The sequence below is a fragment of the Penicillium canescens genome (genome assembly GCF_028828765.1).
Source record: "Penicillium canescens strain IBT 15451 chromosome Unknown utg000010l_segment0_segment0, whole genome shotgun sequence".
NCBI lineage: Eukaryota > Fungi > Ascomycota > Eurotiomycetes > Eurotiales > Aspergillaceae > Penicillium > Penicillium canescens.
In genome coordinates this window covers 17,430-38,466 of record NW_026703972.1, presented here as the reverse complement: position 1 = coordinate 38,466, position 21,037 = coordinate 17,430, and the positions used below count along the sequence as shown (strand labels likewise).

General features: G+C 50.1%; 5 protein-coding genes across 5 annotated transcripts; 1 reads left to right on the top strand and 4 right to left on the bottom strand.

Annotated features, from left to right (window-relative positions):
- Positions 1-4,856: 4,856 nt before the first annotated feature.
- Positions 4,857-6,221, bottom strand: N7446_012130 (uncharacterized protein; the record flags this gene model as incomplete). The annotated part of the gene is made up of 1 exon (XM_058520872.1): positions 4,857-6,221. The coding sequence occupies one exon, from the start codon at positions 6,219-6,221 to the stop codon at positions 4,857-4,859; it is 1,365 nt and encodes a 454-aa protein (XP_058366238.1).
- A 295-nt stretch (positions 6,222-6,516) lies between these two features.
- N7446_012129 (uncharacterized protein) lies at positions 6,517-6,831 on the top strand (the record flags this gene model as incomplete). Its single annotated transcript, XM_058520871.1, has 1 exon — positions 6,517-6,831. The coding sequence occupies one exon, from the start codon at positions 6,517-6,519 to the stop codon at positions 6,829-6,831; it is 315 nt and encodes a 104-aa protein (XP_058366237.1).
- Positions 6,832-6,897: 66 nt separating this feature from the next.
- On the bottom strand, positions 6,898-9,338 carry N7446_012128 (DEAD/DEAH box helicase family protein; the record flags this gene model as incomplete). Its single annotated transcript, XM_058520870.1, has 2 exons — positions 6,898-8,671; positions 8,722-9,338. The coding sequence occupies 2 exons, from the start codon at positions 9,336-9,338 to the stop codon at positions 6,898-6,900; spliced, it is 2,391 nt and encodes a 796-aa protein (XP_058366236.1).
- A 1,758-nt stretch (positions 9,339-11,096) lies between these two features.
- Positions 11,097-11,376, bottom strand: N7446_012127 (uncharacterized protein; the record flags this gene model as incomplete). Its single annotated transcript, XM_058520869.1, has 2 exons — positions 11,097-11,245; positions 11,337-11,376. The coding sequence occupies 2 exons, from the start codon at positions 11,374-11,376 to the stop codon at positions 11,097-11,099; spliced, it is 189 nt and encodes a 62-aa protein (XP_058366235.1).
- Positions 11,377-12,510: 1,134 nt separating this feature from the next.
- On the bottom strand, positions 12,511-14,243 carry N7446_012126 (uncharacterized protein; the record flags this gene model as incomplete). The annotated part of the gene is made up of 4 exons (XM_058520868.1): positions 12,511-13,460; positions 13,516-13,845; positions 13,929-14,119; positions 14,188-14,243. The coding sequence occupies 4 exons, from the start codon at positions 14,241-14,243 to the stop codon at positions 12,511-12,513; spliced, it is 1,527 nt and encodes a 508-aa protein (XP_058366234.1).
- Positions 14,244-21,037: the final 6,794 nt, after the last annotated feature.

Sequence of the window (21,037 nt, the reverse complement as noted above, 5' to 3'; positions counted from 1 at the left end):
AGGTATGAGCGGTTTACGTGGTCCTATCACAGCAAGACAGCCGCGGGAGCCTATTTTCTGCTAAGCCTTAATAACCTCGCAAGCCTAGTGCTGTGTCTGTTCCACACTACCTCGTTTTGGTGGAAATTCGCCCTGTGGCGTTGCTGTTCTATGGCATTTCGAACCCCGGCCGCGTAACCTCGTATAGGCTGAGGTCAAAACAATGGAGAATCAATTTGTGACCTGATTCATCTAGTAGGATCGCTGCGATAAGCTCCGATCAAGCCCTCAACAAGTTCACTATGATTTTAATTCTAAGCAAGCCTTAACGCGCCTTCAGCCAGGAAGACACCCTGACCGTGCTTCCATCTCCTCCCGCCATCGATCTCAACGTCGCTCCACTATTGGTTAGCTGTTTCTGACAGTATGGCGACGATCAGGATCGCAGATGCCGCGTACGCGGGATATGAGCCGGGACAGCCACTGTCCTGCGATGATGGATCATAACAGGAATATCCTGTATAGCTAGGGAAATACAATGGATGTACTAGGCGATTGGCGCAACGGAATCAAAAAGGGGAACTACCCAAAAATGATGAGATCAAAAGAGTGTTGATTCCTGTCTCCTATCTACTGGGATCGAGGGGGTTAAAATAGCCTCGAGAATACCTGGTATCGAATCCTCTAGAATCCCAGAGGTACCGTTTGGGTCAATACGATGCTGATCACCATTTTCCTGACAAAATGTGTTGCGGCGGTGAATACCGGTACTGTAAACGTGCCATTCCTTTCTCCACCTTGTGGCGAAGACGATCCATCGCTTTACTTCTATGGTGTAAACATGACAGTACGAGCAAAACATCTGTAAGGGAATAGCCGTGTCACAGGACCGCCCCCCACCCTCGCGGGTAGGGGGTGTCCCACAGCCATAATGCAATTAACCTCCATAATGCAAATTTCCTACCTTTTCAACTTTTACGCGTATTTCTACCCACCAAAAATGCCTAAAAAAGCTCGTGATGAAGAGGATCTGCTAGCTAAGGCATTATATGCTTATACTACGCCAAAATTTTCATCTCTACGTAAGGCTGCGGACCATTATCGCGTGTCTTATTCGAAGCTTCGCGGTCGCAAAAACGGACAGACATCTCTCTCCGATCGCCCTACCACCAATAATGCATTGAATTCGAATCAGGAAAATGCATTAATTAGCTGGATCGAAGTGCTAAATTCTTGCTATACACCTCCAACTGCAAAAGATATTGAAATTGCCGCAAATCGCCTGTTGAAAATAGCGGGTTCGGAGAGAGTTGTTAGTTCAATGTATAGCTATCGGCTTATACGGCGTCTACCTCCACACATCAAGCTTATTACCCAAAAATCAAAGGAGTCTTTACGAATTCAAGCTGAGGACCCTGGAGTTATTAGCCATTGGTATGATAGGCTTGAGTGTCTCTACCGTGAGCATGGTTTTGAACCTCATGAGATCTATAATTGGGATGAAACCGGCTTCCAAAATAGCGAAGGACTTAACCAACACGTCGTCTCTACGCGCCAAACTGCTAGTATTGCTACTAGAGATCGAGGTGAAACTATTACTAGCATTGAATGTATTGCCGCTGATGGCTGGGTGATGTTTCCGTGGTTTCTAGTCAAAGGTAGCGTCTACATAGAAGACTAGTATAGTAATATGTCAACCTCTTCTTCGGCGTACAAAATTATCCACTTAACGTCTAGTGGCTGGACGGATAGTGAGACTGCTTACCGATGGCTATGCTCATTTCATGAAGCCACAAAAAACCGCGTACGACGTGGGCGACCGAGGCTTTTGCTAATGGATAATCATACGTCTCATACAACTATCGAATTTCTCGATTTTTGTAAGGAAAACCTGATTATTCCTTGGTATTTTGTACCTCACACGACTCATATATGTCAGCCCCTTGATGCTGAGGCTTTTTTAAGCCTAAAACATGAGTTTAAAATGGCGAATACTGAGGTTGTGGCGTGGGGTGGAAGCAACGAAAAACGCGATTTTTTCCGCAATATTGACGCCGTCCGACGCCACGCCTTAAAGTCCAAAACTATCCAAACCTCGTTTAAATCTACTGGTATCTGGCCACTAGATCCGACACAAGTTTTGGGTAATTTAGGGCAGTATTCGGACGAAGAGACCTTACGTATGTACGACGAGCCGTCACCCACCCGCGAATTCCCAAGTTCAGCGACCAATTCTCCGCCCAATTCTTATGCGCGTATTGAAAAATTGGAGAAGACAGTTTTCCCGCTACTTGATAACCCGAATCCTGATTTACATAAAATTCGGAAGCATCTACGGCGCGCAATTGATGCCGGAAAATCGTCTCTATACAATGCGGAACTTGCTGAGATGAGTCTTGCGCGCGCCCTTAGCCATAAAACGCCTGGGAAAAAACCTACAAAAAGCAAGCGATGGGTGAAGGGTGCTACAAAGAGTCCCCTTTCATCGATTTCAGGCAATAGGCTAGTACAGCGAAGGTGTGAGAAAGAAGATGAGTCGAAGCTTCGTGCTTGGCGGAAAGACGCAGAGAAAATGGCGGCCGATTTGGCGGCTAAGGAATTGGAGGAAACACTTGAAAATGAGGAGGTTGATACATTATTGGCTAATGAGGCTATTGATGGGCTTTATTTCATGGATTCTGGACCTTATACGTCTAAAAAGTGAGCTAGAAGTTGAAGAAATTGAAAATTTGCATTATGGCTGTTAATTGCATTATGGCTGTGGGACACCCCCTACCTGGAGGGTTGGGGGTCGTCCCGTGACACTGCTATACACAAATGTCGATTTGCATCTCTCCCAGAGCCGTGAAAATCCATCTATGTACTTTGTGAAACTCATCCAGTTGCTTCGGGGCTGCGGGCTAGTGCCCCACCGCAATGCAGCTACTGAAAGGTGCTAAACCAAATAGAGTTCGGGGAAGAGACTTTGTGATAAAAGCAATGAAACAAATTTCTATCCATTTCGTACGACTTCGCCCCGTGTCTCACTCCCTCCTCTGGATTGATACGATGTTTTGGAGGGCAAATGCGCCTCCAAATCCACTACATTAACCGAAGACTAACGCCCGCTAGATATAACCAAAGCCGAAGAAAGCAACGTGGGTGTTAATCGTCGGTTCTCCCTCTACAATAATACAAGAGGAACGATTGTGGAAGGGGAACCAACGACTCAACGAGCCATTTGCACCAGATAGCAAGCCCCACCAATCAGCGAGCTCCTAAAATTCCAACGTGTCCTGCTGATGGGTGGGGCTCGCTTTATCTACCTATATCATATAACTATTTATGGCACGGGTAGTAGGTAGACCTTCTACGCGAAGCCAGCTGCCACTATTAGTTTATAAAAGCCACTCTTTCCCTATTTTTTAACTAGCAGAATACAGCAGACCGACATCCAAACTTCTTATTCTTTCCTCACGTCAAGATCTTGGTACATAGTCAGTGGTACCTTTCGAATCGAATTTCCTTACAATCTTTATTCACCAGTCCGAAAAAATCACGACCCAAAAGATATGGCGAACTGGTCCTGGCTCCTCCTTGTCTCTCCTATTTTATTCCAAATCGCAACCGCTAGAGAATGTGTTGGTGGATGGATCAATTGTGACTACAAAGATGGTGGAAAGTGTTCCGTGCAGTGCTCGAGAGGGCCGCTTGGTGGCTGCGGCTGTCCAGACACGCAAGTAACCTTCAACTCTGCTAAGAACACGTTTGGGACCACAGACCTTGCAAAAAGCGCCTGCGCCTCCGCTTTTGATAAGAGGGACGGTACTTGCTTACTTCGTTAGACTGTAAGTATTAACTTCCCCCTAAATAATCACCCTTCCCTAGGTTATTTGTTTATTTCTCTAAGGTGGTTCACGACTAAGAAATGGTATTTAGGACGAGGCAGGATGGTGTCGAGAAATGGAGCGGTAACGTACCGCTTGGACAGGGGTTATACCGAGTGACCCATTCTTACATTCATTCTTTCTTCAGTCAATCAACTTTTGCATTCAAGATTGGTTCCGCTTGAGCTCTTCCTCTCCCTCATTCGCCTATCTGGATTACTAGGCCATACTGTCCTGGCTTGCTCAGACAGATCCTTCTTCTGATCACCCCAAGTGGTCGAGGCACACCCACGGTGGCTGGCGGGGGCTGCGGGTCTGCGACACCGTTTTTGTTCTGCGATATCCTTCTGTTCTATCTCCGATATACCCGTGGGTTTTTAGGATCTCTTTCAGTTCCCTCTCACCTTTTCACTCTTGAGGAGGGAGATCCTCATTCATTTTTCTCACCCTAGGGTGAGAAGACCTTCGCTTTTCGATCACCCCTGATACGTTTCTGGGTGCGTATATGGTGAGAAGTGTCTGTGCGGGAGGTGTATCATCTGTCCATCCTTCTCTCTGGACCATGGCAATGTTTTCGTCCTAGCGGTTGTATTGCTTTCCAGGGTCCCTCATTTTTTGACAACATTCACCATGTTTCGACCATATTTGGCCACCTTTTGAGACCTGGGGGCCCCTCTGGCTCGAGGTGGCTCCCAGCGCAACCTAGTAGACCTGGGCAATGTTTAGGCTAGGATAACGTACAGACGCTTGATAAACTGTCTTAAAACATTTGAGTGTAGATTCGTGTGCAGTATCGGGGAAAGAAAAGAAAACATGTATTATCCTACCATAACCGAAAAACAATATGGTTTCCATCTACTCCATTTCCCGCGCTCGAGAAACGCCTTCAACGGCTGTGTGATTTTGACCTCTAATAGGTGCTCCACATTCAGGGCATCTAGCTTGCTCCATCGGCATACCGCACTCTCTAATAGCAAACTACAGAATGACTTATTTAGCTTATTTGACTCGTCAAAGGTAACTTGGGACAATTCGAGGAATGGGAAATTTACTCACCGGATGTCCGTTGACGCAATTGTACCAGTGCCCAGAGTGAGTCGCGATTCCTCCTCGCCCACTAACCATGGCCGTCTTGATTGATTGAAGTTCTTCTAAAGTGACTGTTTCGTATCGCGTTCCCTCATAGAGACGGACCATCTCCTGGCCCTTTTGTTGGAGCTCAGGACAGTTCCCCAGTTCGTTGCATAGTTTTAACGCAGCGGCGAGGAGATCGCGGGTGGTTTGAAAGCGATCTTCGAGCTTTTCTAGACCAGACTTTCCTTTGAGATGTAGATCGGTTGTTGTTTCTCCTGGATGAGAGCGGTGATACCACGCGTCCAGCTGGGCGATCTTGGCGAATGAGATGGTCGCCGTGATGACGATGCGGGAGAAATTTCCTTCATTGGCTTGAGTTATCAAGTCTCGGCAATCCTTCAGAACTTGAATCAAGGTTGATGATGGTTTGGCAAAGCTTAGCCATGGTAGTGTTGCAGTTTTTCCGCTGGAATCTATCACTCTAAAGGCATCGCTAAACATGACTTCCTTAGACTTGGTGTAAATTAACCGTGCGCCAAGGGTGATTTGGTTGTCGGATTCTCGTGTCGCTATGTTCATCGCCTCCATTCGGGCTGAGAGGGAGACTACTTCGCCCCTTGGTGACTTCTGATAGATGGAAATCGCATCCATGAGCCGTTTCATCGGCTGATTCTCGGCCTCCATGGCTTTGCTGAGAGCTAAAGCCTCCGTCGCAAGGCGTGCACAGGCTGCATGTCGTGCATTAAGCTGTAATTCAGTGTCCCCCACCGCCATCAACGCTTGCTTAGAGTTGAGGTTGTCTTCAATGTCAGTCAGACGCGATTCAAGGCCTTCAAGGTCTGTGCGACCCTTGATAAGGAACCGCTTACAAGTCTCATCCATAACAGCACGGTTGATAACACGATTGTAACGTTTCGTCACAAACTGGCGAATGGGCTGCTTACAGTCCGGGCACGATGGTATGACACTGGCAAGAGAAGAAGAGACATCTCGGAGACCGTCGAATTTTCCATCTTTATCTCTCGTGTATACTTCATCCAGGCCAACCAATCCATCAACCGACTCAATGGTAAAGAAATCGCCGCATCCAAGCACGATGATAGGAGTTTCATCGAGACTGATTTCGGAATAAGTTTTCCATTCGAGGAAGTCAACACGGGCGTCTCCCTTGTCGCCGCACTCTTGACACAGATTGTTTGGACAGTCTTCCCCGCAGAGGCTCGGGCATTGATGGCCGCATTTGAGAATCTTAGTGCATCGCTCATTGCAAGGAAGCCGGTCGCATATTGCCGCGCAAGGCATTGAGCAGGAGCCTTGGTGTTTGCAGGACCAGGCGCATCTCTCGATGCATGGTGCACATGCCTTTCCGCAGGTCAAGTCGCATGCTGAGTGTGAGCATCTAATCTGTACATATGATTAATATCACCGATACGATGACAAGATGATGGATTCTAGGAATTCTTACTTCGCATTTTGCCTCGCAGTAACCACAGCTCTCCCCATTATGACATATCTGGGGACACCTATGATTGCAAACACCGTGGGGGCGGTCGCATCTTTTTGTGCACTTGGGGTGCTTAAATACTCTTCTTCCGTCATGGACTTCCTGGAGACAATTTCCGCAGCAATCACTGCAGTTGTGGCCACAGCTGAGAATGTCGGTGCATGGCTTAGGGCAACGGAAGATCAGGGACGTGACGTCTTTGAAACACCCAACCTGAATTGTATGGCCACACTTAGGAACAGTCTTTTCGACCTTGACGTCGCATTTAATGACTTTCAAGTTAGGCATCTGATGGCAAAAGATAGCTTTCTTGATATGACTACAAGGAAGCTCCACGTCTTGAATCTTCGCCATGCAAGGGCCACAATCTTCACCACAAAGCTTGGGACATTTGTGCTCACAGGTTGATCGAATACGTGGGCATGGTTTCCCACATGCAAAGCCATCATGCATGACCGCCGAATGGCACTTAGCCTAGCATAGATGACCACATGGCTCGAGTCGACGGGTGCATGGGAGACTGCACCCACCTTCAGGGCTCTTCCTCTCAAAGTCGTGAGGCTCATAACAGAGAATAGGCGTGTCTGGGTGGCGAGGACAACAGAGAGCCAACTCTGCGCCGACTGCATTCGCACGGAAGAGCTGGGAGTGGACATCGGCCCACATGGGGACATTGAGGTATGTTTCGGCATTTCCAATAAGATACATGCCGTGCTGAGCTCGACTGAGGAGCACGTTGATGCGGTTTTCGGTGCGTAGGAAGCCAACCTTGCGCTTTGAGTTGCTGCGAACTAGGGAGACAACGATCACCTTTGCCTCCTCGCCTTGGAAGTTGTCGACAGTAGCAAGGCGGAGCGTCTGGAGCAACGTTTCCTTCTCGATTGCCTTGTGACCACATGGCTCGGGATTCTCATCTTCAACCTTCTCGAACCCATCCGCGGCCAAGGTTTCCAAGTCTCGCTCACTGAGACAAATCTCGAAATCATTGCTGAGCGATGTCCTGAGCTTCCGCAGCTGCCCGGTATAAGGCGTCAAGAGAGCAATATCTGCGCTCTTGCACTCTCCCTGCCGAACAAGATGCCGAACTAGTGCAGTAGCCATATCGACCTCCCACTGATTGCTATGAGACTTCATGCGGCTGCCGTCATCTTCAGAGTCTTCACCGCGTCGATGGTCCAGCCAAAAGAGGTTGTTCCGCATTCCAATAACATTGGGTAGAGTCGTCACGCTTTCATGATCCTCGAGTTTTGGGTAGATACTCCTGATAAGCTGCGAGATCTCAGGTCTCATTCTTCGCTGTACATTGAGCTGCGCAACAGGGGCAGGCTTAAGGCCTGGCTCACCGACAGCGCGTCTCTCAAACTGGCTTCTGTCAAGCTGCCATGACTTCCCTGTAGATGTTTCAAGACTGAGTGTATGATTTTGAATCTGTGGCCGCAGCTGTCGGTGATCTCCAATCTGAATAAAGTGCTCAACGCCTGGCATGAGGGCTGACATGACGTGGGCTTCCATCACCTCAGCTGCTTCCTCGCATATAATGTCCTTTGTTCCTGTGCGGCGCAGTGTCTCGATATGGCGCGCAAGGGCTGTTGTCGTGATTCCTACCACATCTGCTTGAATCAGGGCTCGGCGATTGACCTCTTCATGGACTGCATTGATGTCCTCGCGAAGATTTGCAGCGCGATCAAGAGCCTCGAAAAGTGAGGCTGTTCCGGTGTCCTGCCATTGTTTAAACAAGCTCATTGCAAGGATCCGGCGTTCCGGAATCGACAGACTGTGAATATTTTCCTTGGCCGCGCGTGTGAGACCTTCCAAGCGGACATCGTCAACTTCACTCTCGTTCTGGTCTCTCTGGAATTTCATCGATTTGGCTCCAATCCAATTGAGTAACTTATCATTAGGGACAGTTGTGAATCCGTCCAGGTCGGGTCGCTCCAGCTGTTCATGTATAATGGGCCATTTGCGGCGCAAGAAATGCTCCATCGCGGCCCAAGACAGGCCTTTCTGAGACTGGTGTAGAGGTTTCATTGCATATCCAGCTTTTTTCATACAATCCTCAAGTCCCCCGTAGGACATGCCGAGGGTTTGCGACTCTACCCTCGTCTTCCCAATGTCTTTGCTGACAACGCGAAGGTTCTTGCCTTCAAGCTCAGTGGCCTGACTGCGGCCGCCAATGCGTATGATAATCTGGATACCAACATCAAGAAGATGCTTGAAGAATTGGTCCAAGGCATGGTTGGTATAGCAACTGTAATTTCTGTAAGTAAAAATACGAAAGGGCATGAGATCAGTGCTCACATCGCAATAATCGGGCCTAGCTTCGCCTTTTCCTTGATTTCAAGAAGAGCTTGAACAAGCTTAACACCCAAATAGGACTTTCCGGTGCCCGGCGGACCTTGGATGAGGGCATACTCTCGAGTGAGAGCAGCGATAAGTCCCTGACACTGGCCATGGTCGAGGCCAGTTTGAGTTTGCAGCTTCAAGAGGTCAATAGACTCAGGGGTACTCGGGTCCAGTGCAACCTTTTCGGCTCCAACAATTGTTATCGAAGTCAGGGGAAAGATAAATCCTGGTTTGCGCGCGTATGCCGGTGGGGGTATGCTGTGACCATCTTCATCATCCTTACGGCCTGGCAAGATCCATTTTTGGAATGCCAACTCTCCTTCGAGTTGGATTCGCTGAAGGTTTTCCAGGATAGGGGCGAACGTGGCAGGGATCAAGCCATGGAAGTCGACCAGAATACCGGTGAGCCTCTTGCTGTAAAGCCGGCACAAGAGGATCAGTTCTTGTTGTAGGCATGCCGCAAGCTTGACCGTAATACTAGGTGGAAGCCTATCAGAAACAAGACTACTCTTGTTCTGGTGCGCTCGCTCCTTGGAAGCATTCTTCACAGTGACCTCGAGGAAAATAAGCATCCTATGAGTTTCTTGGGATGTCAAGAAACACACTAGGCTTCCTTCCTCTAGTCGATTGGAGTCTTGCACCATCTACATTGCTGGTTGGATGTCTTTTTGCGGACTTGTGGTGGAGAAGCAAAGGACACGGTCGCTTCGAGCTCATTTCTCTCATTGATAAATATCTGGACGACCTGTGCTCCCAGATAGAGATGTGCCCCGCTATCTTTGCTTGAGAAATATGAAAATTGTGTCAAATCATTCTGCTGCAGCAGATTTCGAAGGACATCTTTGGCTGAGCCGAAGATATCATGGCGCAGGAGTCGGAACGTTGAATCAATGTGTCTTTGTAAAGGGTCGGGGAAAAACTGCGGCTGAAGGAAGTTGGTAGAGGGTAGATATTCTGAATTGCCGCTGACAATCTCTTCATGGGTAGGAAAGATCTAAACCTGAGAGATATCTGCGAGGTCGTTGTCGTGTCTCCCACCAGGGGTTTGCATATCCAGCGGAAAAGACGAAAGGGCTGATCCACTCTTCTGGGCATTTTCCTCATGCGTCCTGGGTGTAAAGAGTCTGCGGTTTGCGCTAGCGATCAGGCTCTGCATGACTTCTATTCTGCTTTCAAGTCCGTCAATGTCGGCCTTCGAGCATGTTTCAGTGATTTGGGAGCCCACTTCGCGGATTAGGTCGAGCAGTACGGGAATTTCATCGTGGAATCGAGCGCGTCGGACTCTTGACAAAAGTTGGTACAAGGTATTCAACAGTAACTTCGTCATGTCCAGAGAGATGACAGGTACATTTTCGTTGGCCTCTTCACCTTTACTCATCAGGCTCCGGCAGACACTTCTCAGATAGCTGATTGCTCGATCTCCATTCGTACCACCAAAGGATGTGTACAGAGTGCCAACAAATGAATCGACAGAAAGACAGTTCAAGAGAGAAGTATGGGTAATGACTTTAAGAAACGGCTCGTCGTAAGTTGGAATTGGTCGCACGGCCCCTGGATTGTCTGCATCCGCAGTTGCCAGGATAAAATCATATCCATGAAGATCGTCGTCCACAGATCTTTGGCGAGGAATTGATGATTCTCTCTGCTGTCGCTTTCAAGAATTTCAAGAGCCCCGTTCCAGAATTGAACGATCTCTTCATGTTCCCTTCGAGAATATCCAGACCCTAAGATCCCATTTCTAAGAAGTCTCTTCCAGTCGAAGTATTGATTCCGAGCGTCCAGATCATGGGTAGTGGGATGGTATGCCGGTATGACTTGAAGTCGGAAGCCTTATTCACATCGTGCGAGAATCTGCACCTCTCACCGTAGTGGCACCTGCCGCGTTGAAAGTGTACACAGAATGTTTCTGACTGATTGCGCTTCCTGAAGCTGTTGGGTCCTCCTTGGTTGCTCGTATTGCCCTGTGATCGCCAATTTCCGCAGTGAGTCATCGTGAAAGGTGACAGCTGTAGAATTTGTAGCTCTCGTGATCCTTAAAGCAGTATAAATATTTCTAACGCGGAAGGTTGCATGGATGGATGGGTGGATGTCCGGAGAAGGGAAAGAATCTTGGATACGCCAAGTAGGTATCCTCTTTGATAAGAGGGACGAAGACTGCCTTGTAAATCTGACTGTGTCCTAATGTCTTGCAGGACAACTCATACCTGCATCACCCCTCTTTTCAAAATCTCTTTACGTTGGGGGGATTTCCAATATTTGCCTTTCATCTCCGCTCGCTTTTTTGGTTCAAATTGTCAAGGAGGTTGGATGGTTGGTGGGAGGTGGCAAAATCACTCGTCCGTTGTCCGCGTGGTTTTGGTGGGGGGGCGGAGGGAACAGAGTTCATCTGAGTCTTCGCGTCGTGGTTGGGTGAATAAAAAACCGTACGGTAAATTATCATGCAGGATGATGATGATGATGTCTCGATTGACTGGCTGGCCTGGAGTGATGGTTGTAAGTGTTATCGCCAAGACATAACCCAATGCAGAATTGATAGAGGTTACCATACCCAATACCACACCCTATCTCACCCCCAGACTGTCCGAGCTGGGTGCGGAGGAAGGATAGCATGGTTTTTCGTAGAGGCCCGTCCTCCTGCAGCCTATGTCTTGGGCTGCTATCTGTCTCTAGATGGGGAACCTTTGATCGTGGGTCTTGAAACTGCAAAGGTCATTATGCGCGATTCCATCTCAGGCGCCCAGACGAAGGCAAGGCTTTTTTCTTTTTTCGCAGAAGAGCCATTCTCGCCTGCTCCTGTTAGAGAGGGAGAAGACTGCCCTTTTAAGTAGCCCTGCGTCACATGGAAAGATATGAAGAGCCGAGGTTTTGAATGAGGCTGTTCTGAACCGCGAAGTTGAAAGTATTATTGAACTTGGGCAGTAGTCCTCGACCGCTGGATAGTGGGGAACTTGTGGTTCTCCGGAAGGCTGATTGGACACGACCGTTTGGCGGTTTGAAACCACGAGCCTTTTGAGTTGCTTCAGCTATTCTGATGTCAAAGCTCGTTGCTAACTTGTTAGTTAACTAGTTATTTGACTAATAAGAAGGAAGGTGAGTAATCAAATCCCTGGGAGATCGCTTCTCAAGTACACAAAGAGGAACATTGAAGTTTCCTGTCGATATTATAGTACCTAAACATGCTAATATCTTCAGCGTCAGGCACTTTCATCAAGTTTTCAAATTACGACGCCATTCATTATTTTCTTGGTGGTAAAGTTAAAGAAATCTTGTTGCATGATAATTTTGTGATGATTCTATAGGTGACACGCGGTTCAGAACCCATCTCTAGTCCCACCCACCTGGGAAGGTTCATGAGCTTCCAGGAGCAATAAATATAGCTCCCATGCCTAGATTGTGTCGTTTCCATGGGCACTTACCGTAGTAGGGAATTCCCGTGCTCAGTCAGGGGTCCGGAATTATGTAGGTCCGAGAAGGGCATCCCTTGCATCACGGGCAGGCACCACACAGTCGGTTTTTCACTTCATCTTTCTCCGATCATAGCTTCGTTCATTTGAATTGAAGGTTTAGTAACTATATATCTCATTAATGCCCTTTCAAAATCTTTCTCCGGAGGATTACATCTCTACGAGCGAATCGCCGTGAAAGACCATCTGTTGCTCAAATTCGGGACCAGCTATCTTCAGATGTCCGCAAAACCCTATATAATGAAGAAATATTATCCATCAAGATCGAGATCTGAAGTTATCACGCATTTTCTTCATGATCATCGAAAGGAAAATGGGAAAGGACCGCAATTTTCTCCATCTCAGTGCTTGAATGCTCCATCAAACCGTCTTTGATGCTCTGGATGATAGCCCTGCACCGTTCAAGCTCATCCTCATCTGAAACCCAGCCTAGGGCATCTGTCCCGATTAGATCCCTCATCTCGCCCAGTTCCTGTAGTTTCTCTTGTTCTTGGCGATGATCCTCCGAACATTTCTGCATCTCTTCCCCAGAAAATTGAATTGGACACTCAACAGATCTCGTTTGTGCTCCTCCATCCAGCGGCATAGGCCAATTCTTGAGGACCTGTAACATGGCATACTTCAATGAGACAGAGTCCCCTTCCCAGGGAGCCTGTACATGATGAAAAAGCTTCGCTCGAAGCATACAGTTTTCGGTTCTGATGGCGTCAAAATGATCCGGCAGGGATTTCATGGTCAACGCAGCATAATAGAAATGGACAATCCGTCTCCGCATCATCTCTTGAACAGTTCCTTGTTCTTCATTGCTGAGTTTATCAAAATTGTCTGGCAATTTGACCTCTGGCTTAGATAATGTCTCGGACAATGGATCGCCCCAATTTTGAAAATGATCGGGGATTCCAGCGCACAGGCAGAGGGGTAGAATGACTGCATGCTGCCAGTCAATGATCCCTACCACGTCGTTGGACGTATTCACCAGGATATTGTTAGGTGAAAAGTCCGGATGGCGAAGAGTCGGGCGAGACATGCGGTGGCCGGATGGGACGTCGAGGTAGGGCGCTAACTTTAAATAATTGGTAAGAAGACGTTGGTACGGAATAGGTGAGAGTTTTTGGAACCGGTGTATTTCTCGTAGGTATCTTTCGACGTGTAGGCGTGGTTTGCCAAATCTTTCACAGAATTCTATCTCGCGCTTGGCGGGTGCTTCGAAGCATGCAGAAAAGGTGTTCCCTGGCTCAGAGTCAATATCCCCAAAGAAAACAGGCACTCCTGGATGAAGACTTACATGGGCCGCGGTCAACCTTCAGAGAGGCCCGTTCTCGATACCACCATTCATGCTGTGCAGTTGGGCCAACGACGATATCGTCCGAGACTGGGATAAAGTGTTGTGAACCGTCGAGATCACGGCGGTGATAAAGACTTCCGCTTGCTGGGAAGTGGATGCTCATGAATCGTCTCTCCAAATCAACAATCTGTCTCATTACTTTGACCCGAGTTTTGGTATCCATGGAGAACCACTGGTCACTTAAGGGTGTTCCTTCAAGCCTTTCAAGTAGGATATATTCGGTTCCAACGGCGTTTGTCTGATCTGGAGAATACGCAAGGACTTTTGGGACTGGGACCCCATGAGCACGCAGAAGTGCGAGTGTAGCAGCCTCACTGGCCACTGCATGATGTTTCGGGACAGTCGTCTTGTACGGTAGCCTTGCAAGAACTGCATATCCGTCATCGAAGGTGACTTGCAAGACACGGTTGAAGCCCCCTCCGCGAGTTTTGTGATCGAGGCCACGTCATTGACATGTCGACCGACAGAATGGCAGGCCGCTCTTGCAAGAGCATCCACGTCGAATTGAATACGGCGTTCAGCGCGGCGGAGCTCTTCGTTAAATCTATTTGACGCAGCAAGTCAGTTTATCGCAATTGACGCGTTCAACGGCTAACCGCCGTCACGACTCACAAAAAGCGCCCAGAAGTGTACTCGAACAGATCAGGCTTACCACCCATAGAGGACATCCTCCTGGCTAATGGCTTCGAGTATGGACTAAAAAATCTCGAAAAGCGTTGCATCTTCAAGCAGATGGTTGTCAGTTCCAAGATTGCTCCCAAGCTGCTATTATTATTTGCAGTAGGGTACTTCCAACGTAACACCTAGCCGAATTCTGGCTAACATGCGTATTACTCAGCACAAACGTGACCCTGTCGGTAAAAGTTAGGATTCTTCCCATCTGGCCAATCGCAAAGCGACAGATACAGTATTTGAACTTGGGTACTTCGGTCTAGGGTCCACTTCTTAGGCCCACTTCAAATATTGCCTCGCAGAAACGGGAAATTCAATCCAATTTAATAACTAGTAATGCCCAACTGATGATGATGATGATGATGATGTATTCATTTGCCCGATGTAGCTCGCTCTATATATATGCTGCTATGCGGGAGTGCTGTCAGGCCTGCCGACAGCTGGAAGGTGGTCGCCAGCCCACTGGGCGACCGTCAGGGAACTCGCCTTGCGAATTTCTGATCAATCGCCCTCGAATCGAAAGACGTAGACTAAACAAAAGAAATGCACGGATGCAAACATGATAAACACAAAGCCAAAATGAACGTCATTTACCCCTGGTCGCGGGTAGGACCAGGGCCCCGCTTCAACACACCATTCCCACGCCCTCTTCTCTCCAACTGTCCAGTCTTGTCGGCTGCCGCTTGCGCGCTCGCTTGGATCAAGGGAGTACAGTGGACCTGGCACTGCACTCCTAATGGGCGCCATCCTTCTTCTTCCGTCACACTGTCTAAGGGATCATTGTCTCCGCTCCTTTGTCGTCCCCTTCCTCGCCCAGAGCCGTAGGGTCGACTGTCTGAAATTGGCCTAGGAGGCCGGTCTTGACCATGAATTCGGCCACAACTGTGCGGGCCTCCGGTCGTGTGAGGAGTTCGTCCCGGTGGAGAGCGACTCCCTGGTATGAGAGAGCGCTTCTCATCCAGTCTCGCTCGTCCTGGTGCAAGGGGCATTCCAGTAGGACGTGTGTTACTGTTTGGCTGCCAAGATCGCAATCACACCGCGCTGTTTCGCGTCGGTTGATACGATTCAGGTAAGCCCCTAGGCCAATTCGCCCAGTTCTAAGCTGCATCAGAATCGATGTCGTCGCTTTGCGCAAGCCCGTCCAGTATTCCAGCGTCTTCTTTGTTGGTGCTTCAATCAAGCGTTTCGTCGGACGACTGGTCGCTTCCTTGGCCCACGTTCTGTCCCACTCCAGCTTCGCTTCTCTGCGAATTCGTCGTCTCGCTGCGGCTGCGAGACATATGTCTCGGTTGAGGGGGTTATGCAGCCCGTCCTGTTCCTGCGCCGCTTCTTTTGCGTGTTGGTCCACGATCTCGTTGCCAATGACTCCTTGGTGCGCAGGAATCCATCTGAGTTCTGTCCGAATGCTTCTGCCCGCAAGTTGTCGGATCAGGTTGAGGCATCCTGCTAGATAGACCTGTCCTGACGGCATCCGCGGTCGTCTCAGCGCCTTCAGCGCTGCTTGGCTGTCTACAAAGATGACTACCCCGTTTTTCGCCTGCTTAGCCCATGGCTCTGTGCTTTCCAGAACCATTTCAAGTGCCATCTCAATGGCTCGAAGCTCTGCCGCATATACGGTGGACGTATTATCATCTCCCATCTGGCTATGAGCATGTTGATCCTCAAGGTCCACGACCGCTGCCGCTCCGATCCTTCCATCAATTCCGCTCCCGTCGGTGTACAGAATCAAGGGTCTTTCTCTTGGGTCTTTCATCAGGATCTGGTTGTGATTGTTCACCGCAGCTTCTCTGTCCTCGATGATTACCTCTGGTGGCGCTTGCCATGGTGCCAGGACGAATGCCTTTCGACTCTCCCATTTCCTCGTCAAAGTATCCGGGGGAGCCATAAGACATCCGCCCGCCTTCCAAGCTTGCGCCTCCATCGGTGACCATCCAGCCCAGTCTCTCTCATCTGCCGGTCGTCGACGTAACATCGTTGGCGGGACAGCGAACTTTGGTCCTGTCCGTAGTCGAAGGGCCGTTTCTTTCACCAGTCGATTCATGTGAACAGAAATAGGCGGTAGGTGAAGCTCTGCATTCAGTGCCTCTGCTGCCGTAGTTCTGAAAGCTCCACTGATGAGACATGCTGCCTGCTTCTGGATTGCCACGAAAGGCCGACTGATTATGCGTGCCTTGGAGTGACTGATGAGCATAGGTTGATACCACGCGGAAACCCCAAAGAGCATCTGCGGGATTATCACCGCTTGGTAGATCTTTCGCATTGCATAGAGTGAGGCTCCCCACGTTGATCCTGCCAGGCTTCGTAGTGCGTGGAGAGAGACACCGGCCTTGGCCACCGCTTTCTCGCGGTGATGGTGGAATTCCAGACCCGGATCCAGCCAATAGCCTAGGTACCGCTCAGCCGTCCTCGTCGCTGTCACCGTGTGTCCTCGTAGAGAAAGCGATGTGTGTTGTGGGTCGACTTCCCTGGTGTTTACAAAATGCACGAGTGCATACTTCTTCGGGTCAAAAACTGATGCATGTTTCTCGGCCCATTGGTCGGCTTTGCGGCATGCCGCTCTGAGTTTCTTGATGGTTTCGCGTTCGCTGTCTCCCTTTGTCATGAAGCAAACATCGTCGACCCACCCGTTGCTAGTCACACCGTTACCGCAGTTCTCAACGAGGTCTGCGTTGTAGATGAGATATAGAATGGGTGAGATCGGTGATCCTTGAGGGATGCCTGTAGGTGTCGGGATTCGATCAGATGTGCCCTCGGGCATGCGGATCCGTGTGCTTCGGTTGGTCAAGAAGGCCCTCACCCAGGGAACGAAGTGTCCCAGACGTCGTTTCTTGAGGTTGTGTAGTAGACGTTCATGGGAGACATTGTCGTACGCTCCGGACACGTCCAGCATCAGCAGAGATACCACTGGCTTGCCCTTTCCCCATGCAGTTTTGATTCGGTCGATGATAATGTGGATAGCATGATCGGTGGATATACCCTTTCGTCCGCCTAGATGGGTTCGTGGGAGTAAACCGTTGGTTTCTGCTGCGTAGCTGATCCGTCGCGCGACAACTGCCTCCAGAAACTTTCCGAGCGTGTTCAGCAACGCCACGGGTCTGTAGGATTTTGCGAGCTGGTAGTCACTTTTGCCTTGCTTCCGGAGCACCACCGTGATTGAGCGCTGGAAATGTGACGGGTTGTATCCCGTGTTTATGCATGCGTTGAATAACTGGACCATTGTTGCTAGAACCACCGGTATCTCGATAAGCTTGTGCCAGAGAGAGTTTGGTATACCGTCTTCTCCGGGTGCTTTCCCTGCTTTCGCTCCTCGCACCGCCTCCTGTATCTCTTGAGCGGTGACTGCTGGAAACTCGATTTGCTGTGGGTACTGGAATGAGTCCGTGTCGGATAGATCGGCTGGCGGCGGTTTGGGGAAGAAGGCAATCCGGAATGCCTCTGCCTTTTGATCAACTGTTTCTGCGAGAGTTCCAGGCATTTGGGGATCCTGTATTTTCAGCGAAGGGGTGATACCCTTCTCGTAGGCCCCATCTCGGTTTCTTGCCCATTTAGCCAATCGCCACATACCCTGTGGGCCATCTTCAATGACCTGCTGGACTCGGCGCCGGTGCGCCCTTGACAAGGTTCTCTTGACGAGTCGTGTTTTTCTGTTGCGTGCTTCAGAGTAGCACATCCAGTCGTAGGGGTCTTGAGTTCTCGTATGTTTGCGACGGAGGCGACGAACCTCTTTGACCGCAACTTTACACTCGTCGTCAAAGTCGGGGTTCGACCACGCGGATGGTTTTGCCCATGGGGTTGATTCCTCGATTGCTGTTTGGATCGCTCCCATCAGCTCCTGGCATTTGGCTTCTATCCTTTGCGGATTTGCCCGGTATAGGCCTCCTGTCCGTAGACCTCCTTCGATCTTCTGGATGAGTTTCTGATCATCGGTTGCGTTCCAGTTTCTTCTCTTCTGTTGTACTGCAATGGGTGTAATAATATCAAGCACAGTCCTGATCGGGAAATGGTCGGATGCGTGTTCGATGTCATCCGCCCTCTCGCAATTGATAAGCCTGTTGACAAGGTTGGATGTGATGAAGGTGAGGTCAATCACCGACGACTGATCGTTTCGAGACCAGGTAGGTCTGCCTTGTTGGGTCGTCAACTCGAGTCCCCATTCATTGGCGATTTCTAGGAGTTGCTCGGCCTCCTGATCGAGCCTGGTCCCTGTTCCTCCCCATCTCGGGTGATGCGCGTTCATATCTCCAAGGATGATGTGTTCTCCATGAGGTCGTTTTGACAGCTCATTTCTCAGATGTCTAAGAGTATTGCTGCCCGGCCTATTGTATATGTTGTGTATGAAGAGATCTGTCCAGTCTCTGCCCTGATGAGCCTTTCTAAGTTTCAGTAACTGGTAGTCCTGTGAGACGAGTTGACACGACCAAGTGCTCGGGTCAAGCCTTTTAGACACAAACAGGCATACGCCCGGTTGGGAGAGATCCGAGGCTTGGACTTGATTGTCCTGGCCTTGGGTTGTTCCGTCGGCAGCTGCTTTTGGTGGGTAAATTAGCTGGAATGTTGCCGTCGCTGGTTGGTGTGTTGTGTGTTGCATTTCGTTCTTCCATGGCTCCTGCACCGCGACGACGTCCGCCGCGAGGACATTTCTGTCTCTGAGGAACGTTGCCATCACTGGCCACGATTTGTGTACGTTGTATTGAAGAATCTCAAACGATTTCATTGATGAGTTTGTTCGTCATCGCTTCGTTCGCTGGCCTCGTGCCATACTTCATCATTTGGGTCTTCGATTGTTGGTGCATCCGTCGTAAAAATCGGCGGAGAAGATCCGATTGGTATCGCTTGTCGCTGCTTGTATTTCAGAACCACCAATTTGCGGTATTCGGGGCTCTCCGGGTCCAGTTCGTCCTCGTCATCAGGCTCGGACGTGTTACCGGCCATGTTGACAGAGGTGAACTCGTTAATGAATTGGGTAAGTCGGTGTTCCCGGCTATCCTGCGGAGTGTCAGGTTGAGGGAGATCGGCCGGAGTGGGTTGAATGCTGAGCCATTCATTGTCGTCTGGTTGCTCGTCCATGGTGTCGTCCGGCTCGCCTGTGCGGCGCCTTTTCGAGGCCGCTTGGAGCCTTGTTGACCCTTGGCATGCTAGTGGTATCATTGCTGGTTTCGGATTCTTTGGCCTCGTTCTTGAGCCTTTTGGGCGACCAGGACCTCTTTTGAGCTGAGTAGGCTGAATAGGCTCAGTGTTTTCCTCTGGTGATGTTTCTACTTCTATTGCTGCAGCCTCCACGTCGATTACAGCATCCTGGGGGTTCCGCCGGGGCTCTTCCCCCCGTTGCTCCTCTGGAGCGTGTATCGACGCTTCGAGTCCATTCGTGGCCATGGGGTCTGCCCTGGTCGAAGTTGCTTCTTTGCCAGTGCTTGCCGTCACTCGGAGGTGCAGAGGAACGCGGTGATATGCAGGGCAGTTGGCCAGCGCTTGCTTGGCTTCGTTCATCGCTGCAACCTTCACCGGACATTCCCGACTTGTAGGGTGATGCCCTTCACCACAGTTGGCGCACTTGACTGGTATCGCTTGCCCCTTCGTCGACGGACACTCCCAGGTCGGGTGTCCGTTGGCGCAGTGACCGCATTTGAATAAGTTGGAACAGTGTGACTGGATATGCCCCGGCTTTTGGCATTTTCTGCATAGCTTTATCCGCCCCTCACGACAGAATCGTGATGCATTGTGAATTTGCTTCCCCCACACGACTTCCGAGATGATCGCGCGATTAGCCACGACTGGGCTGGTGAACTCGATCAGGATGGAGCCCTCCGCCCTCTCACCCGGACGGGTCATCCATCCTAGATACTGAATCTTAGCGCCTTCGCCCCAGTTGTTCTGCCTGAGCAGCTCAGCCGCAACGTCAGCCATCGTCTCCGGAGTAACCTTCATGGACCTCACGGGAATATGGTACGCCACCACTCCCCATGACGGTTCTTGGACCACCGAGCCTGGTCCAAAGGCTCTCAGCCACGCAGCATGTTTGCGGAGGACCTCTGCCCCTGCCGCACTGTTGGCGATCATTGCCACATCCCCCGACGGCAATTTTCGAGCAGCGACAAAGAAAGCCTGTCCGGCCAGTACCCCTGAATTCTTCTGACGGGCATTTGATACCCTCTGTCGTTCAGCCCTCTCGACCAAATCTTTTGGTGTCAATCCACGGATTTGCTCGCGGTTCATTCCGACCTTGACGATGACCTCTCGGTCCTCGCGAAGTTCCATTTCCGGTACTCCTGGTGACGATGTGCCGCCGCTCCGGGTGATAGGAGCCGCAGCCGTAGCCAAGTCGCGCTGCCATTCTTTGGCCCGGAAGTTGCGCCACGCTGCCGCAGAGTTCGCCGCGGGGGTAGATAGTGCCGTCGATAATGTGCTCGTTGTCTTTTCAATGGTATCCATTCGCTGGTTCAGACGTTCGGTGTCGATGTTGATTTTGGTCAACGCCTCGAGCACCTTGGCCATCCCCTGGCCGTCTCCCCGTTGGGCGTTGAGTGCGTACTGGCGGACGGCGCGAATATACCCAGTGACATATCGGTCCTCCGTGCCATTGTTTTCGATGTGGTTGAGCACCCTGCGGGCCCCTTCCGCGATGTCGTCCATGGATCGGGGCGGATCCGCGAGGGCCGTGGTTTTTGGTGTTCCTCTCCTGTCAGGGGGCAAAATCTGTGCGTTCGCACCCGTCCCAACCATCGCTGCCATCTCCCCTATAAAAAGGGTATCAGGTCGTAGCGCTTGAGGTTACGATTACGATGAACTAATT